General features: G+C 48.9%; 1 protein-coding gene across 4 annotated transcripts; it reads left to right on the top strand.

The window, feature by feature from the left end:
- The first annotated feature begins 132 nt into the window (after positions 1 to 132).
- Positions 133 to 22611, top strand: SFXN4 (sideroflexin 4). 4 transcript variants are annotated; one of them, XM_070589681.1, is made up of 15 exons: positions 163 to 331; positions 1257 to 1330; positions 1709 to 1774; positions 4495 to 4569; positions 5726 to 5752; positions 5839 to 5893; positions 8295 to 8320; positions 9068 to 9121; positions 9203 to 9259; positions 9379 to 9444; positions 10360 to 10438; positions 11320 to 11435; positions 15827 to 15912; positions 17935 to 18052; positions 22214 to 22611. In XM_070589681.1, exons 3-15 carry the CDS (start codon positions 1736 to 1738, stop codon positions 22289 to 22291), a joined length of 876 nt encoding a protein of 291 aa, XP_070445782.1. In that variant the 5' UTR covers positions 163 to 331; positions 1257 to 1330; positions 1709 to 1735; the 3' UTR covers positions 22292 to 22611. The 4 variants fall into 4 exon arrangements, with proteins under 4 accessions (XP_070445749.1, XP_070445782.1, XP_070445895.1 ...); XM_070589648.1 differs by lacking the exon at positions 1257 to 1330 and having other exon boundaries at positions 133 to 331; XM_070589794.1 differs by lacking the exon at positions 4495 to 4569.
- Positions 22612 to 22799: the final 188 nt, after the last annotated feature.

Genomic DNA, 22799 nt, shown 5'->3' on the forward strand with positions numbered 1-22799 from the left:
GAAAGACTCGGTCTGTGGGAGGGGTGGGCTCACGGGAACAGGGGGAGCGCGGGGACCGGGGATGAAGGCGTGGGACCCGGTGGCGCTGGCCGGTGGTGACACCCACGAGCCGGAGTGCCGGAACCCGGGAGCGGGAACAGGGGGCGCGCGCGCGCCCGGGGCGGGGCCCGCCGCCAGGCTCCTCCTCCGTGGCTGGTCCGGCGGCGGCGTCTCCCGCCATCGCGTAGGTCCCAGGAGGAGGAGGAAACGCGGGGGCCGGGCGGCTCCCGGGTGCAGCAGCGCCGCTGCCCGCATGGAGCCCAACGTGCGCTTCTGGATCACGGAACGCCAAGTACGGCCCGGGCCGCGGGCTGGGGGCGGGGAGGGCGTGCCGCGCCGCGGGGAGTCGCCGGCTGGCCCAGGTGACCTTGGGCAGGCCACGTGGTCGCACCACTCGCCTTTCCTTAGACCCCAGTAAGGGACGGAGGGGAAACCCAAGCTTGCCGGATGCCGGCGGCCACAGTTGTTACTGTGTGTCACCCCTGCCCCAGGCCTGGCTAGGGAGGGTCGCCACAAGGTCACCCTCAGATCGCCCTGAGAAGCAGTGCCCCCTCGCAAGTCTGTGCACTCTGCTGCCTAGGCTGTTGCTGAGCATCAGGTTGGAGAGGAAGAGGTCCCAGGAGGCCCCAGCCTCCCCACCTCGGTACGCTCAGCCAGTCAGAGAGCGAGACTTCTGGGCTGTGGGAAGCCTGGGTGGACCGGAAGTAACACAGACCCCGCCTCCAGGCCGTGTCTATAGAAATATGATGGGAGTCACACAGGCAATTTACAATTTTCTAGTAGCCGCATTAAAAAAGGTAAAAAGAAACAGCTGAAATTAATTTATAATAATAAATTGTATTTAGCCTCATACAAAATATTAACATTTATATTAACATTTCAACATGTAATCAATATAAAAAATTATTAGTATTTTACATCCTTTTGTTGTACGAAGTCTCCAGAATCCGGTGTGTAGTTTACACATGGGGCCCGTCGATGTGGCCTGGCCACATTTCCCGGGCTCCATAGCCACATGTGGCTAACGGGACAGCACAATGCTAGGGTGTTCTCTTACGTGAAGTAGGGCCTAGCCTGGTTTTTTGAGGTGGTGAAGTTGAGAAGGGACAGGGAGCTCCAGCAGCCTCAGCAGAGCCGAGCCTCAAAGCTAGAACCGCTGCAAACTTTGGGGGTTTTTTGAAGCAAACCATGCCTTCTTTCTCCACATGGGAACCAAGCTGCCTTTATGGAGGCCTCGCTGGGGTGTCGGGTTGCTTATGACTGGAGTTAAGCCTTGCACCAACCCTAAGAGGTGAGAAACAGATTCTGAGACCTTTCTGGGTTGTTGCTTTAAGGTCATATGTGCGAAATGAACGTAGGCCCATTTGAGCCCTAAGTGTAGGCTTTTAAACCTCAAAAGCAATTTGATGTTGGAGTGGTTAAGAGGACAGGCTACTGAGTCATTTCCTGGCTGAGTTTCCTTGAATACCTTCTTGAGCCCTTCTAAGCCTCAGTTTCCTTACCTGTAAAATGGGGATGTTGTAAGGATTCCAGGAGATGCTGTAGGTAGAAGGCAGATCACAGTACAGGGCCCTCTTAGGGTCTAAAAGAAATGTTACCCGTTATTATTACCATAAATCTTGGTTTTTCTGCTGCCGTTAACCTCTCTGGCGCTTTTCCCCCTCTTAAGTCTTTTGTTCAAAGATTTCTTCAGTGGATGGAATTATTGGATCCTACAAATCTGGTCCTTTCAATTGTAAGTATTTTCTTGTTTTCAGAGATAGTGAATTTCACATTTTATTCTGAAACATGATGACTGTGTGTCCCTTTGGAAAGCAGTTGAAATAACAGAATCCATAAATATTATCATGTTTGTATTCCTTCCGACTGAGCTTGTTAGATTGGAAGGGTGATACATAAAAGCAGACATCCATTTAACAGGTGACACCAAGCCCCAGGCCAGGTGCTGATGGTTCAAAGGGGATCAGAACCCCCCTGATAATGGAAGACACACTGGCAAAGCTAGTCACAGACTTTGACCTAGAGCTCTAGGGGTGGGAGTACCAGGAGTCAGCAACAGAGGAAACGCCTCCCTCTGTCCGGGGCGGGAGGAGTGTTGAGGGAAGGCGGAGAGGGAGCGGGGACTAGTACCTCCTTTTATTGCTCTTTGCTTTATTGCACTTCACAGATACTGCATTTTTTACAAGACCCTCCACCAGCAAAAAGATTACGGCTTGCTGAAGGCTTGGATGGTGGTTAGCAGTTTTTAGCAATAAAATGTTTTGTTTTGGTTTTTTTTGAGGAAGATTAGCCCTGAGCTAACATCTGCTGCCAATCCTCCTCTGTTTGCTGAGGAAGACTGGCCCTGAGCTAACATCCATGCTCATCTTCCTCTACTTTATACGAGGGACGCCTACCACAGTATGGTGTGCCAAGCAGTGCCATGTCCGCACCCAGGATCTGAACCGGCGAACCCCGGGCCACCGGAGCGGAATGTGCGCACTTAACCGCTGTGCCACCAGGCTGGCCCTAAAATGTTTTGTAATTAAGGTGCATGCATTCTTTTTTAGACATAATGCTATTGCATACTTAATAGACTACAGTATAGTGTAAACATAAATTTTTATATGCACTGAGAAACCAAAAAATTCGTGTGAGTCACTATATTGCAGTGGTCTGGAACCAAACCTGCAGTATCTCAGAGGTATACCTGTGTACGCAAAGTCCTGGATGGAGAGCAGGTCGCCCAGTCACTGGAGCTTTTCAAGGGGGGAACCAGGCAGTTCCTGGGGTTTGTTTTTGTTTTTTTTTTTCAGGAAGATTAGCCCTGAGCTAACTGCTGCCAATTCTCCTCTTTTTGCTGAGGAAGACTGGCCCTGAGCTAACATCCATGCCCATCTTCCTCTACTTTATATGTGGGACGCCTACCACAGCATGGCTTGCCAAGCGGCGCCATGTCCACACCCAGGATCTGAACCGGCGAACCCTGGGCCGCCAAAGCAGAACGTGGGCACCTAACTGCTGCGCCACTGGGCCGACCCCAGGCAGTTCCTGAAAGGCGTTCGGTGCCATGCGGACGAGAAGGGTTTGCGCTCAGCTGACAGGGCCAGTGGTGAGGTTATTGTTTCAGAGGGTGTCTTTGCTGGCCAAGTGGCGAGTAACCAGAGGGGACCAGACTGTAGGCAAGGTGATCAGTTCAGGGAATGCTTAACTGTCCAAGTGAAAGATGAGGGTTTGAACCAGGTGTGGCTGAGGGAGGAAGAGGAGGAGATGCCCTGTCACCTGCAATGATCCTCAGGGCCAGAGCCAAAGGGACACTCCCATCCTTGTGCTCAAGGCCTTCCACACAGCCTTGTTCACAGTAGAGAGAAACAAGAAACAATCTGAGTGCCCATCAGCAGGGAAATAGATAAATAGTGTGTGGTATGTTCATACAGCAGAATACTGATTAGCTGTTAAAAGTGATGATCCAGGGGCCAGCTGGGTGGTGCAGCGGTTAAGTTCGCACATTCAGCTTCTCGGCGGCCTGGGGTTTGCCAGTTCAGATCCAGGGTGCGGACATGGCACTGCTTGTCAAGCCATGCTGTGGTAGGTGTCCCACATATAAAGTAGAGGAAGATGGGCATGGATGTTAGCTCAGGGCCAGTCTTCCTCAGCAAAAAGAGGAGGATTCGCAGCAGTTAGCTCAGGGCTAATCTTCCTCAAAAAAAAAAAAAGTGATCTAGTTATCAACATATGATATTAAGTGGAAACATGCGATATTTATGATAAGTGGAAAAACATCTGTGACGTTTAGTGGAAAAGGAAGATGCATAAATACAGCATTTATGCAAATTACAACATAAAAAACCAATACTACATATTTGTTTATGGACATATGTATTCGTGTATGTATAAATATTAAAAAAGGGACTGGAAATTTATACCTTGAACTCATAACAGTGTTTCCCTCTGATAGGATGGGGAGGGAAATGAGACTGGGGTTGGTGGCTCTTTTTGGAAAAAAATTGAGAAGCACATATAACTGAATGTTTACTGTTGTTAACTCTGGGTGAGGGGATTATGAGCGTGTAATCATTCTTTGTATTTTCTATATTTCATTTTTTTTCTCAAATTAAATAGAAAAGAAGAGAGGAAATAAGGCTGAACTGACTAGATGTGGGGGTGAGTGGGAGAGCAGGGACTTGCAGGTTTCTGACTGGCACAGCCAGGCGGATGGTGTATGGTTCACTGAGACAGTGGACATCAGAGAGGAATGGGGACAGATGGCAGCACCAGTGGGCAAGCTGCTGGATCTAAGAAGCCGGGGGTCTAAATCTGAATGACACACGGGACTGTCCTAACGGAGACCCAGAGTAGAGAGTCTTGGCTACATGTTGCATTGAAATCAGGTGACAATGAGCATGTGATTCCTGTATCTGGACCAGTCTGAACGATGTTGAGATCATGGCTTGATTTCTTTATATCTGATTATAGGAAAAAATAGAAAAATCGAGGCAACTATTGTTAACAAATCAAGATGCATCCAGACATGACGTGGAGGACCAAAGGGTATGTGTGCCCGCGTGTGCCTGGGTCAAGGCTGGGCGCGGTGCCTTCAGGTGATTCTGCTTGCGTGATCTGAAATCAAGTGGAATTTTGTCATTGTAAACACTGCCCAGGGGATCTGCTTTTCAAAACTGGGTTAGTTTTTTTTAGGAAGATTAGCCCTGAGCTAACATTTGCTACCAATCCTCCTCTTTTTGCTGAGGAAGACTGGCCCTGAGCTAACATCCGTGCCCATCTTCCTCTACTTTCTGTGTGGGATGCCTCCCACAGCATGGCGTGCCAAGCGGTGCCGTGTCTGCACCCAGGATCTGAACCGGCGAACCCCAGGCCGCCGAAACGGAACGTGCACACTTAACTGCTGCACCACCGGCCAGCCCCTGGGTTAGTTTTTGAAATGTGTTAGAATTCCTTCTCATAAACCAGATTAGTATTAGATGCTAGTAGGAGAAACTACTATTAAGGAGAAAAAAGCATGGGGTTCCTCCTATGCAATGGGTATGAGGGAGGATCCTCCACAGCCGATTCCTTGAACCCCCTGGCAAAGTCTAGAATCCAGGCAGGCCTCCGAAGTCAGAATCTATCTCCCATTCGAGGCAGCATTCTGGGGTAGGGTTGCAACCTGCCCAAAGACCCAAACCAAGTACTTGTTATCTGTCTTGCATGTGTGGGGCTTTCTGGAGGCCAAACATCAGTCCCATGCAGCAGCCTGGGGAAAGCTCGTACAGTTAACTTGATTTTTCTGAAAACTTCTCCGGGGCCTTTGGGCTGACAGCCTGGCTTTGTTGCAAGTGACTTGGCTCACGCCGTGGTTTGTGGTCTGCACACAGCCTCTCTGCTCTGAGCCAGCGGCAGGCCAGATCCAGGACTCACCTGAGGGGCAGGGCGGGTGTCGGCCTCGAGTTCTCTCCAAAGTCAGAGACTGAGGACTTTTTCATGTTCTGGTTGTTTACTTTATGTGGATCATCTCTTTGCTGGTTAGTTCATTTGTTCGTTTGATTCATTTGATTCTATTTCGATTTGTTCTGTCCACGTGATAGAGAACAGTTCTGGCCATCACTGAAAGGCAGAGCAAGGCAGCTCCAGAAATGGCAACGGAGAGGAGATTTCGTTTGCTGCCACACCACCTTCAAAAGCTATGGCTTTCTTTTTCTCTTTTTAGATACAAGAAGCTTGGAAAAGAAGTCTGGTAAGTTTCAGCCCCTTCCTGATTCTTAGTCTCCTAAAAGAACAAAACCAAAGGTCAGACTAACCTTTGTGTCTACCCTTCTGAAGTCCACCGTGCATCCTGACAGCAGCAAACTGATCCCCGTTCCTTTTCGACCTGCAGGTGAGTCGATTCTAATTTTCAGAAGTCGGTTGGGAAGACATGGTTTGGAACAGTTGCAAAACTCTGCCTGCCTTATTTTAATTTTTTTTTTTTTCCCTAGAAGGATTTCTGATGATGAGTCTTAAAAAGATTTAAAAAGAATGTTGGCAGGATCTGGGGTGGAAAGTGGAGAAGAGCAAGTTTGAGGCCCAGAGCTGTGTCCAGTCCTGTGGAAAGATCCGGGCTTTGGGAGTGGTGGGACAGGCCTGGGGGTGAATCCCGCCCTGCTCCATCATGTCCCAGCGAACAGAGCCAATTATTTCACTGATGGTTCCTAGGTGCTAGAATTAGGCATTCCATTTGGTATTCTCTCTCTTGTATCTTAACTACAATGAGGGGAATAAAATCCATGATCGTATAGGGTCCTTCCAAATATCAAATTCTCTCTATATTATAAACAGGAAACTGGTAACAACATAAATATCCAACAATTCAGACTCTAGTTAAATAATTCATTAAAAAGAGTGAGGTAGGGGCTGGACCCGTGGCGTAGTGGTTCAGTTCAGTGTGCTCTGCTTTGGCGGCCTGGGTTCTCAGGTTCGGATCTCGGGGGCAGACCTATACCACTTGTCACCAAAAAAAAATCTTCCTGACCAAAAAAAAAAGCAGTGTAGTAAATCCTTCATGCTAATATGAGTGAATGATCTCCAGGAACTAGTATTAAGGAGAAAAAAAATGAAATACTAACAGTGTATAGTGATCCTATATGTATAGAGAAGTGCTGTGTGTTTACGAGAGCGAGAGAGAGAGTGAGAATTTTCATATGTCCTGATAGATGTTGTGAAAGAAAAATACTCTTATTTCTCTTCTTCACACTCTCCTCTTAATACTTCACTTCTGATGCCCGATGAATGGGTGTTTCCCACACCCATCAATTCTGTGACACCAGCTGGGAGTCCTACAATTTTTACTTGGTTCTGACGCGTCTACCTGGAGTTAGCATGAGATTTCACAGGTTAAGGGCTCAGGCCCACAAGACTGCCCCCACCTCACACGCCAGTCCCAAGTGCAGGTTGTCCCCAGTGCTTCTGACCAACCTGCTGTAAACTAGAGTTCCCGTGACCCTGTCCTTGGGTTCAATTAATTCACTAGAACAGCTCACAGAGCTCAGGAGAACAAGTTTACTTACCAGATAATACAGATTATATTATGAAAGGATACCACTCCGGAACAGCCAGGTGGAAGAGATGAATAGGGCAAGGTATGGGGGACGGGGTGTGGAGCTTCCTGCCCTCTTCAGGTGCGCCGCCCTCCCAGCACCTACAGTGCCCTGCAAGCCAGAAGCTCTCCAGACCATGCCAGTTAGTATTTATAAGTGGAGGCTTTTTTTTTTTTGAGGAAGATTAGCCCTGAGCTAACATCTGCCAATCCTCCTCTTTTTGCTGAGGAAGACTGGCCCTGAGCTAACAGCTTGCCCATCTTCCTCTACTTTCTGTGTGGGACGCCTACCACAGCATGGCTTGCCAAGTGGTACCATGTCTGCACCCGGGATCCAAACCGGCGAACCCCAGGCTACGGAAGCAGAATGTGCAAACTTAACCGCTGCGCCACCGGGCCGGCCCAAAGTGGAGGTTTTATTAATACACATGGCTGATTAAATCATTGACTATTGGTGATTAGCCCACCCTCCAGCCCATCTCACCTCGGTTGGTCGTTTGGAGGTGGGGTGGGGGAGCTGAAAGTTCCAACCGCGTAATCACCTGGTTGGTTCCCCTGGCAACCAGCCCTTATCCTCAGGGGCTTTCTAAAAGTCACCTTATTATCTCAGGTGTGGTTGAAAGGGGCTTATTGTGAATAACAAAAGATACTCCTTTCAACATTATCACTCTTCTCAGTAAATTCCAAAGGTTTGGGGATCTCTGTGCTGGGAACAGGGACAAGGAGCAAATATATACAGTCATGCGTCACTTAGTGACAGGGATACGTTCTGAGAAATGCCTGATTAGGCAATCTTGTGAGAACATCATGGAGTGCGCTTACACGAACCTGGATGGTCCAGCCCACTACACACCTAGGCTATATGGTACTAATCTTATGGGACCACTGTTGCATATACGGTCCGCCATTGACTAAAACGTCATTATGAGGCTCGTGACTGTATTTCTTATTATAAATCACGGTATCCCAGATGTATTCAATTCATGTGGAAGGATGAACAAGTAACTTGGAGCAAATGACCGCTTGCCTTCTGTAAGAAGGACCAGGAAGGCTGGAGGGAGCCTTGTCTGGTCCCTGTACTGTGCTGTTTTAAATTTATGCCATATATAGTTATTATTTTTGTTAGAAAAAAAAATGGTGCCCCTTTCCAGCCTCTCTCTGCCTCAGCAGCTGCAGTCACTGACCCTCTTCTCTTCTTTGCCAGCTTTCCTGCCTTTCACGGCGCCCATGGTGAGTAAGCTGCTACTCACCATTACGAAACCAGGAGTTTAGGAAGATGTCCACCTATCCCGTAACCTTGGCGGCAGTGTCCTCCGGCTCCCACCCCTGTCCCGTGACTGCCTGATAGATGATTATGGACCCCCACCTCTGACCCATGTCTTCTATTCATGTAGTCCCACCTCCCACTTATCCATTTGGGCATCTGGGCCTCTTGAAGGTCCAGAGTGTCACAAGGTCATCCTCTCTTTGAACACCTACTGTGCGCAAAGCACTCCCGAGGAGATGGGTGAATTAAGACCTGCTCCCTGCCACAAGCCCACGTAACTGTCCGTCACCTTCTCTCCCCAAGCCCTCTCCCAGTACAAGCCCTCACCTGGGACCTGGAGTTGTCTCCCAGCCAGGCCTTCCCACCTTGGCTCTTACAAGGTGCTCTGACAAAGTGACATTACTTCTCTGTCACTTCTTCCACATCTGCCCTGTGTGTGCGTCTGCTGGCAGGTGCATGCTTCTCAGCTGCCCCACTCCACTGCAGGTCTTGGAGACAGGGACCGCTGTGCTCCTGGGCTTGCCCGGTGCCCACTGGGTGCTCATTCAGCATCGCTTGCCCACTGACCAGTGGCCCCCCCGGGTCCACACCCTCCTCCCCTTGTCCCAGCTCCTGGGGGGCTCGGCTCTGCTTCTCCCCTGGGAGGTTCTTTGCTCCTACGAGCTCTCCCTCCCCCAAAACACTTATAACTCTACTTTATTTTTTTAAAGGTATTTTTGTCGCTGCTGTCAGTAAAAAATCTGAAGTCCATGATTTTACCTCAGGTAGCAATTATTTCTGTTTCATGGTTACTGAATTTTGTTGACTGGAACCAAAGTGTGACTTATTTGCCTGTCTTGCTGCAGGTTTCTTTCTATACCTACACCACGGCGTTCAACATCATCAACGGAAATGCAAGTTACGTGAGTATTGCGAGGCCTGGAGGGTCCGCAGTTTCATATCTGAAGTTTTTCTTTGTTTAATTGTCCTTACTGGGTAAAACTGTGGCATTTGCTAAATTTGTACTTTTGCTTTTCCTTAGAATCGGCAGCCGTATGAGAGTATATTACTAGGAACAGGAGTAATTGCTTCTTCAACCTTTTTTGGAGTAGGTATTTTAAAAATCTGTTGACTCTTTTTCGTTCCTCAGAATCAAAAAAACTTCATTCTGGGGCCGGCCTCATGGCCGACTGGTTAAGTTCACGCTCTCCACTTCGTCAGCCCAGGGTTTCACTGGTTCAGATCCCGGGTGCCGACATGGCACTGCTCATCAGGCCACGCTGAGGCGGCGTCCCACATGCCACAACCAGAGGTGCTCACAGCTGGAATATACGACTATGTACTGGGGGGGCTTTGCGGAGGAGACGGAGGCAAAAAAAAAGATTGGCAACAGATGTTAGCTCAGGGCCAATCTTTAAAAAAAAAAAAAAAACTTTATTCTGATTACAAATTTATGTTCCAACTTAAACAATTTAGAAAGTATGAATAAGACATAAAGAAGAAAATACAAGTCACCTGTAATCCTTTCACCCCTCCCATAATCATGTGAATATTCCAAGTTTCTAGGCATGTGCTCAATACTATCTTCTTATAAAATAAATTTATGCTATAGAAATATACATTGTCTATATATGTATATATATTTGTACATACAAATATACAACTTGTACATTGCTTTGGATGTCAGGACATCCAAAATGTTAAAATGTAGATTTTAATTACATTTGTACATTAATTACATGTTAAAAAGGTAGATTTTAGAGTCAGGGAGGCCTGGCTCATCTGGCTCACAGCCTTGACGGCTCAGTGACTCTGGACGAGTTAGGTGCCCTCTCTGAGCCTCCGTGGCTTCCTCTGATGATCAGAGAAGGCACCACAGTGTTGCAAGAATTAAAGCCCTCACGGCGAGCACCTGCCATGTCCCGCCATCCTGGGAGTGAGCTCGGTGCCAGCTCTCTGCTGTGGCGTCTGTGCAGCTGATTTTTGGTCCCGCTGATAATGATTTTTCTCTTTTATTTTCTAGTTACTCCCTCGTTTCCTCCAGTTGAGGTTTTCGCTGAATAACATCTTGACGAGAAAGGCCCTGCCCGTCGTCTTTCTCAGTAAGCAGGAAGCATGCGTCTCTGTCATCTTTGAGCCTTCCTCCATCTTCAGGGACACCCAGGTCCCTTGGCCACATCGTGGCTGATGATAGCCTCCATTTGCAGCTTGTCGGGACCCCCAGGCCCAGATTAAGTCTTTGGTTGAGGGGTGACGTTTTCTCTGTAGATAGTGCTTTAGTTGCCAAAGGATGAACACAAACTCGGAAACACAAATTACGTGTTAAAGACTATCGTACAAGCCTTCTGCATGTATTAGTTTACTTAATCCTGCAACAACTTATGGATAGGAAGTGTTATTCCCATTTATAGATGAGGAGACTGAGGCAGGGGGAGGTTAAGTTACTTTCCTGGGGTCACACTGGAAGAAGTGGTGGTGTAAGCGATTCCAGCCGGCGGGCTGACTCCAGAGGGAGCGGCAGAGGCGCTAACTCACCGTTTGCAGTTTGCCAGCCTGCAGATTCACTAGTTCACACTCCAAATTTGGGTTTGGGAATCGTAGCCATTTGAAGGGTTGGCAGAATGCTGTCAGTGGTAAATCTGTAAAATTATGTTACAGAAACCTGGTCAAATCAGCTTAAACAAAGATGGGGGCATATTTCAAGGATCCCAGGGTTTTTCCTGGAATCCTGTCAGGGAGCCGGGCTGGACTTTCAGGGGTGCTGCAACCTCGTGCTGACTTGGACTCAGGATCCAAGACCGAGTCGCCAGCCGTTCTGACCCCAGCTCCACAGCCCCAGGAGAGAGCTTGGTTCTCACATGTTAGCCACCCAGGGGGCAGGCAAGCACAGCCAGCAGGAAAGAGGCTTGACACCAGAAAAGATGTCCCTTCGCTGGACCAAAACTCATCCCTCTATTGTGTGTTCTCTTCTTTACATCCACAGCCCAGGTCAGTGCAGTGAATGTTATTGCATCCCGAAGCTTTGAGCCCTCGCGAGGGATTGAGGTCATGGACAAGGAAGGCAATGTCATAGGCTATTCCAGAAAAGCCGGGACAAAGGTAGGGGGACTCTATGGAGCCGTAGCCACTTGCCTTTTGGGTAAAGAGTTGAATTTTCTGTTTGAGAGCTGGTAACAAATTCATGTCTCCTTTCCACCTTTCCTATCCTGTCTTCCCTCATTATGCTGAGAGAGAGATTTTACATTTTGTATCCTGATGTTTCAAAGATGGCACGTTGGTCTGGGTTCTCCAGAGGAACAGAACCAATCAGAGATGGATAGATAGATAGATAGAGTATTGGCTCATGCAGTCATAGGGCTGGTAATTTGGTAATGTGGAGGGCAGACTGGCAAGCTGGAAACTCAGGAGCAGATGCTAAGTTTGAGGCAGAATTTCTTCTTTGGGAAATCTTAGATTTTGCTCTGCAGGCTTTCCAACTGGTGGAGATGCAACCCATACACACTATGGAGGGTAGTCTCCTTTATTTAAAGTCATATGATTGTAGATTTTAACCACATCTACAAAACAGCCCCATAGCAACACCTGGATTAGTGTTTGACTAAGTAACTGTGGACGATAGCCTAGCCAAGTTGACGCGTGAGACTGACCATTACAGATGGGCCTCCGCCAAATGCTAGGCCCCTCTCTGAGTGTGAGATCTTGTTCTGCAAGCCCAGCCTCTACCCTCCCAGTCTGCTCTGTACTCCTGGAAGTCAGTGGACACCCTCTCTGGGTTTAAGAGAAGCCCTTCCTCTCCACCTCACAGCAGATTTTCATATAGTCCTCATCTTTAAGGACCAATTTGCTGTCAAGGATGGCCTAAGGAAATCCAGGGCTCTGACCAGAGCTCTTCTAAAAGACCTTAGTTTTTAATAAGTTTTATCATTAAATAGTTTATTCTTTTGCTTAATTCAACACAGTGGCTTCCGTGTGCATTCAGTTCTAAGAACCTGGAATAGCCTATGGTAGTTTCATTTTGGGTGTGGACTTTTTAAAAAAAATATATTTTCAGCAGGTGAGATCTTTTTTGGTCTCTGAGAAGTGCTTTAGCTAAAGAATTGTCATGTGAGGCAGTTGTTTGCAAATGGCCTGAGGAGCAGCGTGGAACAGCCCCTGATTCAAAGCACAGGCTGTGCCGGCTTCTTGCAGGATCAGCGTTCAAGGGGACTCCCTGAGCCGGCTAGACATCCTTCTGCCCACATGTCGGTGGAGAAGGAGGTCAGAAAAGATGGGTTCTCACTCAGCCGGTAAATTCATCATTATTTGGCTCATGAAACATGTTACTCTAAACCCTGCCAGTGATTCACAAAGCTGAACTATAAACCATCGGATTCCTGCTACCATATTTCTACTGGACCATTTAGTAGCAAGTCTGAAAATGGTGTCCGCCTTTCTAAATGAATTATAGTAGGGACATGCTAATTACAAGTAACCAGGGGAGAAATTGCTGCCAGAAATAAAATACCTCCTTTTTGAAATGAAGGCTCTCTGCCTAAGGAACCACCCTAAAGGGATATTTTTAACAGCGTTATTGAGGCATAACTGACATACTATAAACGTCGCCCATTGTGAGGATATAGTTTGAATTTTAGTAAGTTGTAACAGTTGCGCAACCATCACCACAGTCCAATGTTAAAACATTTTCAGGGGCCGGCCCCGTGGCCAAGTGGTTAAGTTCGCATGCTCCACTGCAGGCGGCCCAGTGTTTTGTTGGTTCGAATCCTGGGCATGGACATGGCACTGCTCGTCAAACTATGCTGAGGCAGCGTCCCGCATGCCACAACTAGAAGGACCCACAACGAAGAATATACAACTATGTACTGGGGGGCATTGGGGAGAAAAAGGAAAAAATAAAATCTTTAAAAAAAAAAAAAGAAACATTTTCAGGGGGCTGGCCCAGTGGCGCAGCGGTTAAGTGCGCATGTTCTGCTTCTCGGTGGCTTGGGGTTCGCCGGTTTGGATCCCGGGTGCGGACATGGCACCGCTTGGCAAAAGCCATGCTGTGGTAGGCGTCCCACATATAAAGTAGAGGAAGATGGGCACGGATGGGAGCTCAGGGCCAGTCTTCCTCAGCAAAAAGAGGAGGATTGGCGGTAGTTAGCTCAGGCCTAATCTTCCTCAAAAAACAAAAAAAATTTTCATCACCCTAAACATTTCCCTCCTGCCCTTTTACAGTCGCTTCCACCCCACAGCCCCAGGGAAATGCCCATCTGCTTTGTGTCTTCATAGTTCTGCCTTCTCTAGAAGTGTCTTATAAATGAATCATCCAGTAGTTTTTTGTGTCTGGCTTCTTCCACTTCCGAGGTCCATCCTCTGTGCCATCTATCAGTAGTTGGTTGCTTTTTATTGCTGAGCTGTATTCCATCGTATGGATGTACCATAGTTTTGCTGATCCACTCCCCAGGCGATGGGTATTTCGATTGAGTCCAGTTTCTGGCCGTCATGAATAATGCTGCTCTGAACATTCATGGGCAGCTCTTTGTGTGGACATGCGTTTGCGTTTCTCTTCAACTCAGCGTTAACTGCAGGGCGTTAGCGTTGCTGTGAATTATTCATGCAGCTGGAGAGAAGAGTGAGAGCACAGGTTGCCTCCACACGGTGTTCCTCAGCACCTCCGGCCTGCCAGGCTCTGTGCCAGGCACTGAGGCCCAAACCCTCAGCAGTCAGAGTCCCTTCTCTCCAGGAACGCTCAGCCTCCCGTCGCGGAGGCAGCCTCAGGCCCTGCTGGCTATCGAGATACCTAGACCCTCTCACCAGGAGAAAGTTCGTTTTTTGCAGGAAGGCCCATTTAGGGTAAAAGAAAGGTTTGATGGTCTCCTTTAAAAAAAAAAAGTTTATCTTTCTCTTAAGAATGAAGTGTCTGCAACTGTGCGTAAGCATGAGCGTTCTTTTATCGTTTCCCTGTCACCGAAAGGTTTATTTTCTTTGGCTAAAATTTCAGAAACTGCGTAACCAGCAATATCTGATTGTAATAGGGCACCTTTGATCAGATTTCAGGAGCCTGGTCCATGTTGTTTTCTCTTGACTGGGCTTGTAAGCCACCCAGTCGCAAATGGTAACGCTTCCTCGTGACAATGTCTGGTTTGGAATGTCTTCCCCTGGCACACAAGACAGACAGGGAGAGGCTGGCCTCACCCCACTGACGCTGAAACACAGCACACTCAGCAGCCACTTTTCTCTTCCTGAAGTCAAGCAATTTTATTTAACATTCCTGAAAGTTTATTTTATTATTTTATTTATTTATTTTTTTTGAGGAAGACTGGCCCTGAGCTAACATCCATGCCCATCTTCCTCTACTTTATATGTGGGATGCCTGCCATAGCATGGTTGCCAAGCGGTGCCATGTCCACACGCAGGATCTGAACCAGCGAACCCCGGGCCGCCAAAGCGGAATGTGTGCACTTAACCGCTGCACCACCGGGCTGGCCCCTGAAAGTTGATTTTAAGAGCTGCCCTCCGTGGTTCCCTCTGTCCTCGTAGGGGAGAGGCATTCCCTGCAGGCGATCTGATGGGCTGAGCGTTAGCGTGAGAAGGAGAGAGCAGGGCTGCCAGGCTCAGGAGAGGAGTCTGGAAGGTAGGCTGTAGCCATGTCAGGGGACGCTGGAAGTGGAAGGAATGGAGTTAGGGGGAGGGAATGGTGGAGCGTGTCTGTCCTTCCTGTGAGAGCAGTGCTGTTTGTGAAGCTGTGTCTTACCCAGGGGTTGGATTCTGAAGTTGACTTGCAAGTGTCATCTACAATCAAAATTTTCCTTGCAAGTCTCTTACATTGCCCTTGAGGACACATGATTTTGTGCGTATGTTTAAATGTTCAATATGGAGAGTAATGTATGTTATAGAAAAGATGACAAAATGTTACAAACTCTACATACGCGTTTGTACAAAATAAAATTTTATAGCACGCTTTTAATTATACAAGCAAAAGATGGATGCGTACGGGTGGACTGGGGCATGTTATGTGTGGGTGTGATGCCGCGCCAGTGCACGTGGAGCTGGGTTCTTGGAGGATTCCTCCATTGGAAGGGGTAGGAAGAACTGAGGAGCTGTTCAGGATAGGGAGGCCAGTGGCAGGGTCCTAGATTGAAAGGAAAACGTGGCATTGTCCTTAGTCGTAAATCCAGCATTTCCACCAAGGGGATTTCCATTTGATTCTAAGCAAAGATATGTCTATAAGCTGCCTTTGCTTGTACTTCGTGAGTATTTTGTTTGGGATGGTTGATGGACTGATGGAGACCATTGTGGAGTCAGGGGGAGGTAAATCGTGTTTCCAGTTGGTCCCAGCACCTACCCCAGCCATCTTCCATACTTGTGCATGTCCTCCACCTCTTTCCACATGCATTATTTTTCTCAGTGAGAAAGGAGAGTTGCTGTTTGCTTGTCTCTGTCGTGAGTTGCAGGATCCCTGGAAACCATCTTCCTCCATGTGCTAAGCGGCTTTCTTTTATTTCCACTAGGCTGTGAAGGATACAGCCACATCCAGAGCAGTGCTGTTTGGGACCTCAGCTTTTATCCCCGAAGTCTTCTCCTATTTTTTTAAAAGGTAAGAGGTACACTCATCTCCCTGGGGAGGAATAAATATTTTGATAGTCAACATCCTTATAAAACTTGTCAAATCCTGACCTTGGTGGGAGGGGCAGGAAGAAGTCGCTTCAGTAATCTTCCTGCTAAACTCTCTTCCTCACAGTTAAGACGGCAGGATTGACTCGGGGCTGGCATGGAAATCCGGGTGTGCTTATTCCAGCAAACCTGGAAGGCTCCAGGCCCTGTCCTCGTCAGCTCTGTGTTCTTGGGCACGTCCCAGCACCTGCTGAGGCAGGTTTCTGCCCTTCTAGAATGATGAGTTTGGGTGATCTGCAGGTTCTCCCAGCTCGGAGGTGCTGTGAATATCGCTCAAGCCTCTTTCCCCTTCACGCCAGGCATGTGTTAAATGAGCTTAAGAGGCCCAGGATCAGTAGACCGTCATCCCTTTTGAGAAGAAGAGATGGCCTGTGCGGAGGAGGGCCCGGGGATCAGCCAGTATGAGAAGCGCACTTGCAGTAGCTTAGATGGAAGGGAGATGTGCTGGTTTCATTACCTGGTCCAGGCAGGGAGCGTTGCCTGTGGCGGCTGAGCAGGAGCTCCAGGGCAGAGACAGCCCTCTCTTCTCCTTCATGGGTGTCAGCTTCCTTCTCTCCTGCCACACATTGGCTTCTCCTGACACCTCCCAGCTCGTCTCCTCACAGGGTCCTGATGAGAAATAGCCACGCAGCAAGCCCCTCCCCATCCCAGGGGAGGCAAAGACCGTCTTCCACTCAGTTCAGAAACTCCTAGGGAGGGATTCTACTGGCCCAGGTGGGGTCTCCTGCCTGCTGCTGACCAGTCCACTCTGTCCAGCGTGGGGAGCTGGGAAGCCTCTGCTAGGACCACATAAGGAGCACGTTTTCAGGAAGTAGCTGCATCCTGCGCCAAGCCAACTGTTACTTCCCATGTCGATCCAGCTGGATGGGTGTGGAGACTTCTCGGTCAGGGTCTTCCTGAACCACTCTGGCTGGCCTCAGAGCTGGGGCTGCTGGGAAAGCTGGGGCCCTCTGGTCTGCCTCTTGAGGCCTATGTAATGGCGCCAGCTGCATGGTGGGGAGATATGGTCCTCATTTCCCAGAGGGTCTTGGGGTGCCCAGAAGGACCGTGTGCCATCCCACAGCCATGACAGTATCCAAGCTGGAGTGACTTCAGTCTCTCCCCTGACTCACCTGCTCCCTTTTGCATCTGAAAAAATCCAAGGCTCAGAGGGGAAAGTGACTTGCCCGAGAGCACATGGTCAGTCAGTGGCAGAGCCCCAACCGAACCCCATAACCCTGGGTCTCTGACTCCAGGCTGAGAGTCTTTGCATCTTCCCACACTGTCTCTTGCACTCTTAAAGGTCAGGGTCAGAATGTCACATGTGTGTCAGCACTGCCCAGGTGGAGAGTACGGGCTCTAGTATCTGACCTCTCACTTTTGAGCTGGGGGATTTTGGACAAGGGACTGAGCTGGTCAGTGGCTGTATTCTCTTGTTTGTATAAAGGAGGTGATGGTAACACAAGCCTCATAGGGGTTTTGGAGGATCAAAAGAGCAAATGGGGGGCCGGCCCTGTGGTTGAGTGGTTAAATTCACACTCTCCACTTCAGCTGCCCAGGGTTTTGCCGGTTCAGATCCTGGGTGCAGACATGGCACCACTCGTTAGGCCACGCTGAGGTGGTGTCCCACATGCCACAGCTAGAAGCACCCACAACTAAAAAAAATATATATATACAACTATGTACTGGGGGGATTTGGGGAGAAAAAGCAGAACAACAACAAAGAAAGATTGGCAACAGTTGTTAGCTCAGGTGCCAATCTTTAAAAAAAAAAGAGCAAATGGGTGTGAAATGCTTAACCCTGGGCCTGCCACGTAGCAAGTGCTCTGTCATGAGCTGCTAGTGTTTCCACTTCTCTGGGTGAGTGGGAACCAGGCGTGGGCCTATAGCTGCATGCGAGACAATGGCCACCATTGGAGTGGAGGGCCAGCCTCTAAACAAAGCTCTGTCCCCTTGTCTCTTACAGGACCCAGTTTTTCCAGCAGTATCCATGGTCACTGTGGACCTTAAAGCTGTCTTGTACCATCTTGGTGATGGGGCTCATGGTGCCAGTCTCCTTTAGTATATTCCCGCAAACCGGACAGGTAAGCGCTCCCTTCTTTTCTCAAAAATATAACTTTATCCCCTCTCATGATAAGAGTAAAAGAGATTATTCTCCTTCTAAAAAAATCTGCAAAGTTTAGAAAAGTATAAAACAAAACAACATTATTTACATATAATCCCATCGCCCAGCTCGCTTGTGCAGTCTTGGATTCTATTTTTTTTTAACAGTGTCTGGAAAGTGTTTTTCTGGGGCATGAAAAAAAAACGCTTGCGATATTTTAAGTATTCCATAATATTCTATGGTGATGTCCCATCCGATGGACCTTTGTGCAGTAATGGAAATGTTCTGTATCTGTGCTGTCCACTGTGGAAGCCACTAGCCACGTGTGGCTGTTGAGTGCTTGAAATGTGGCCATCGTGACTGAGGAACTGAATTCTAAGTTAAATTCAATTTAGTTTTAACTTAAGTACTCACATGAGGCAAGTGGGTGCGGTACTGGACGGCGCCGTTCTGTAGGCTGGGATATTTTATAATTTATGATGAGGCAGACGCCCTGGGTTCAGATTCCCAGCTCCTCCCTGACCTTGGTCAATTCGCTGAAACCCTCTGAGGCTCAGGTTCTGTCTCTGTTAAAGAGAGATGAAGATAATCGTATCTGCAAAAGGGCGTTGCTGGTGTCAAGGACGTGATTGATGTAGTAGATATTAGCAATTTCTGGCAGTTCTTGGCTGAAAATTTCAAATGCTTGTTTCTGTCACTAAGGTTAAAAATCCTTCATGTCCTCAAAAGCATTGGTATTTGTGGAGTGATCTTGTTGAGAACCTAAATTCTCTGTTTAGGTTTATAAAATGATTAATTCAGGCAACGTTACCAGCACCTAACATAGAAGTTTTAAAGTTATTTAGATAATGGCTATACTCTCAATGGGGGCCATAAAGGGCGGGGAAGGAGGGGTGGACAGCATCTCATTCAAATAAATTTTAGAAGAAAAAAATATTTTTAATCCTCACAGGCCTACTTATTAGAACACAGTTTGTTACGTTAAGATTGCAGTAAATGTGAATCCTTTTGCCAGTAATTCCTTCCCATTGCATTGGTGCTCTGAGAGTGAAGCGAGTGGCTTATCTCTAGGTTGGATCATTGACGTCTTTAAATCTTGTGGGGATTTCCCACCACCGTGATCTGGGCTCTCGTATTCATTCCACAAACACTGACTGTGGGCGTGCCCTGGCGGATGGACACTAGGTGCTGGGGTCAGCGGTGAGTGAGTTAACAGGGTCCCAGCCTTGAGTTGTGGTCGAGGCTGAGCAGTTGTGAAAAAGCAGTGACACGTGGCCACCACAGGCTTTGAGAGGGGAAGTGGGGGGTGGGGGAGCCCCAGAGCCCAGCTGAGCATGGAGCAGGGGTCTTCGGGAGATCCAAGCAAAGGAAAGGCCTCCCTTTCCAGTTTGTCTCGTATGGATTTGTCATTCTGGGGATTGGGTTCGTTTTCTTGTGTCAGGAGTAACTTGGTTCCTTACTCTGTAGTATCATTTTGGTCCTCAGCTAGTGGCCTCTTTGTGTTGGGGTCGTTGCGGGTGTGAGGTTGCGTATCTTCTGGAGAGGCTGGATCCAGGATAGCCTGTCGGTGGTCAGGATGAGAGGCGGCCCTCTCCCCCTTCACCACTACTATTCTCTGTTCCCCACTACAGGCCAATGCCACTCACTGGCCTTCTTGAGTCAGACAGCCACTGGGGCTGAACGGACGTGCTTGGGTCCTCCGGCCAGCAAGGAGAGACTCCCACACTAGAGGCCACTGGAGATGCGGTGGGATTGCAGTGGGATTGCGGTGGAACAAAGACCCGCACAGGGGCGGTGTGGGCACAACAGGGGCAGCGTCAGCATGGCCGGGATGGGGGCAGTGGCGGGGATGTGCCGGGGAAGGGCAGTGTAGGCAAAGGGAACAGCCTGTACACAGGCATGCAGGTTTGCTCTGGCACGGCCCACCTGGGACACTCCGAGTGGTCCAGATGGCTGGAGTGTGAGAGAGAGGAAGCTACAGGGTATTCTCACTTCTAACCAGTACGGTTTCTGTTTATCCAGCACCTTCTGTGTCCTGGGCCCTGTGTCAGGCAGTCAGTTTCTTGTCTTCAAAACAACTCTGCAGGGTAGTCTTTCCCCTTTTACAGATGAAGCACCTGAGACTCGGGGGAAATTCCCCTGTAGGTTGCTCAGCTCTGGAGTGGCACGGCGAGGGGTGCCGGGCTCGAGCCGGTGAAGGACCTCACAAGCCCCTCAAGGTCGCAGAACTTGATTGTGGAGGCAGTGAGGCAAGTGTGTCTAGGGGGAGTGGCTGAGGTTGTAGTTTAGAGATACCACGCTCTGGATCCTTCACTGTGGGTGAGGCGGTCCTGGAGGCTGGGAGCATTGGGAGGTTATGGGAATATGCTGGCTGGAGGTGCTGGGGGCTCAGAGAAGGTCAGCGGTCGTTGGTTAGACAGAAATCCTTGAATTGGACAAGTTGAGAACTTGTGAGCATTCAGATTGGTGGTAAAAGTGATGAAGAAAAAGGGATCCAGGGGCCACCCAGATTTCTGGCTCAGGCCTGATGCCAGTGGCCGGGATGGAGAACCCCAGAAGGAAGGCTCAGTAGGATTCTGTTTGATTGTAACTGAGATCCAAAATAGCAGTGCCTTGAACAAAGTGGAAGTTTATTTCTCATTCACATAAGGTCCAGCTGACGCAGCTGTGTCTCTCGGACTCCTCCAGGACTGGATTCCTTCCAGCTTGGCATGCCAGCATCCGTAGGGTTTAGCCCTCATCCTCAGGGTCCGGGATGGCACCATTCTCATTCCACGCGGCCACGTGGCACTGTGGCCAGAGCTTAGTCATGTGGCCGGGCCTCACTGCGTGGGAGGCTGGGGAGTGAGGTCTTTATTCTGGACCTATTGAAATCCCGCTGCTGTGGAAGAAGAGCACAGATACTGGGGGCAGATGGCAGTCTCTGCCACAGGCTTTTGTGGGAAGGAAAATGTGTCACATATGGAAACAACTGTCACGTGATAGAAAGTAAACATGACTGAAAGGCTATGGGAAGATAGGGAAAGAAGAGAATTGCCAGCTGATCCAGGAAGCCTGCCTGGAAGAGGTAGCCTTTGGAAATGGATGAATCTGAACTGGCAGAGTTGGGGAAGGGAAGAGGGCATTCCCAGTGGAGGGTGCAGGAGGGCTGAGGAGTCCATCGTGCCCAAGTACATGTGGCTGACTGTGACTGGTATGATGCTTGGGGCCAGGAGGCGGGGCCTGCAGTGCCAGGCTGAGGATGCAGGCTCTACTCTGAAGGCAGCAGGTGGGTCATGCAAGGCTTGAAGGGGGCAGGAGTCTCAGAGGCCAGAGTGGAGGCAGGAAATGGAGTCCATCTTCCCTCTGAAGCCTCCTCTCCCCACTGCGCCCCCGCCAGCAAGTCTTGGCATTTGCCGACCTTGAAAATACCCTGTTGGTCCAAGGCGGGTACTGGGGTGGCTGAATGGTGGTCCTGGGCCGGTGGTGGCCCCACCTCCCTGTCCTGCCTGGGTGGCCACCTCCACTTGCAGAGAGGGCCTGAGGCTGTGGGGGATTCGGCTAGGCGCCTGCCCAGGATGTCTCCTCAGACATACCACGGGCTGCAGCGCTTTCCACGTCTGGACCCTCAGCGACCTGGACAGGGCAGCTCCGTTTCCATCAGTTGCCTCCGCCTGCCAGTGTCAGCTAGCACAGCGGCTGCTAGACTAGAGATGTGGCCGGGTATTGGGGGTTATTGTTAATTTTGTTAGGTGTGATAATGGCATAGTAGTTATATGTCAAAGTTTTTATCATTTGGAATTTCATACTGAAGTGTTTGTAGGTGAAGTGCCACGTCTGGGAATTGCCTTAAAATACTCCAGTAAAAACAGCCCACAGCTGGGTATGGGAGGTGCTTGGTGAAGTCAGAGTGGCCGATAGTGAACGGTTAAAGCTGAGTGACGAATATGTGAGGGTTCATCATATCCTTTATGCATTTGTTTCTATTGGAAGTTTTCCGTAAGAAAATTTTTAAGAAGTTAGGTTTTTTGCTATAGATTAGACATCTTTGAAAAAGTTGGACTATGATACAGATGCTTTCTGAAAATGTTTTTTTAAACTTGGCTTCTAAGGCAAGAAAAGTTCGTAATATAAATATTAAGAATTTAACTTTTCTTTTCAGATACAGTGCAGTATGCTGGAGAAGGAAATTCAGTCTGCAACGCAAGAACCAGAGCTCTTCTATAACAGAGGGGTGTAGGGGGCAGTGGAAGGTGGATTTCTTTGGTTCCTGCTTGAAAACCCGCTTCACAAGGTTTCCGTTTCGAGAGCTCTGCCAGAGGCCTTCTGGACCCCGGGGGTGTCTGCACCCGCGGGACGGCGTCTACCTACCAGGACCATCTCGAGGCTGGCGTGCCTGGGATTGGGAAGCTGGATGAAAGAAGGAAATGGGAGGCTGTCCTGTCTGACTCACCCCACGGGGTTGCTCAGGGGATGGGTGGTGTATGATTCCATTTTCTATTTGCTCGTCAGCCTGTGAGAGGATTCTGTGAAATTACTAATAAACTTGTCTAAAGTTGAGTATTTGAAAAAATAAAGGAGAAGGGTCCCCCATGCCCAGGGCACAGGCATTAAACCACTGGCCCATCTCCAGGTAAACATGAAACTCTGGTGAGCTGTTGAGGCCTCCGACCCCCAGAGCAGGCCTATTTCCCTACTAGCTTACTCCCGTTTTGGACAACTACTTAAAATCTTCACCACTCGCCACC

The sequence above is a fragment of the Equus przewalskii genome, chromosome 1, assembly GCF_037783145.1.
Source record: "Equus przewalskii isolate Varuska chromosome 1, EquPr2, whole genome shotgun sequence".
In the NCBI taxonomy this organism is placed as follows: Eukaryota; Metazoa; Chordata; class Mammalia; order Perissodactyla; family Equidae; genus Equus; species Equus przewalskii.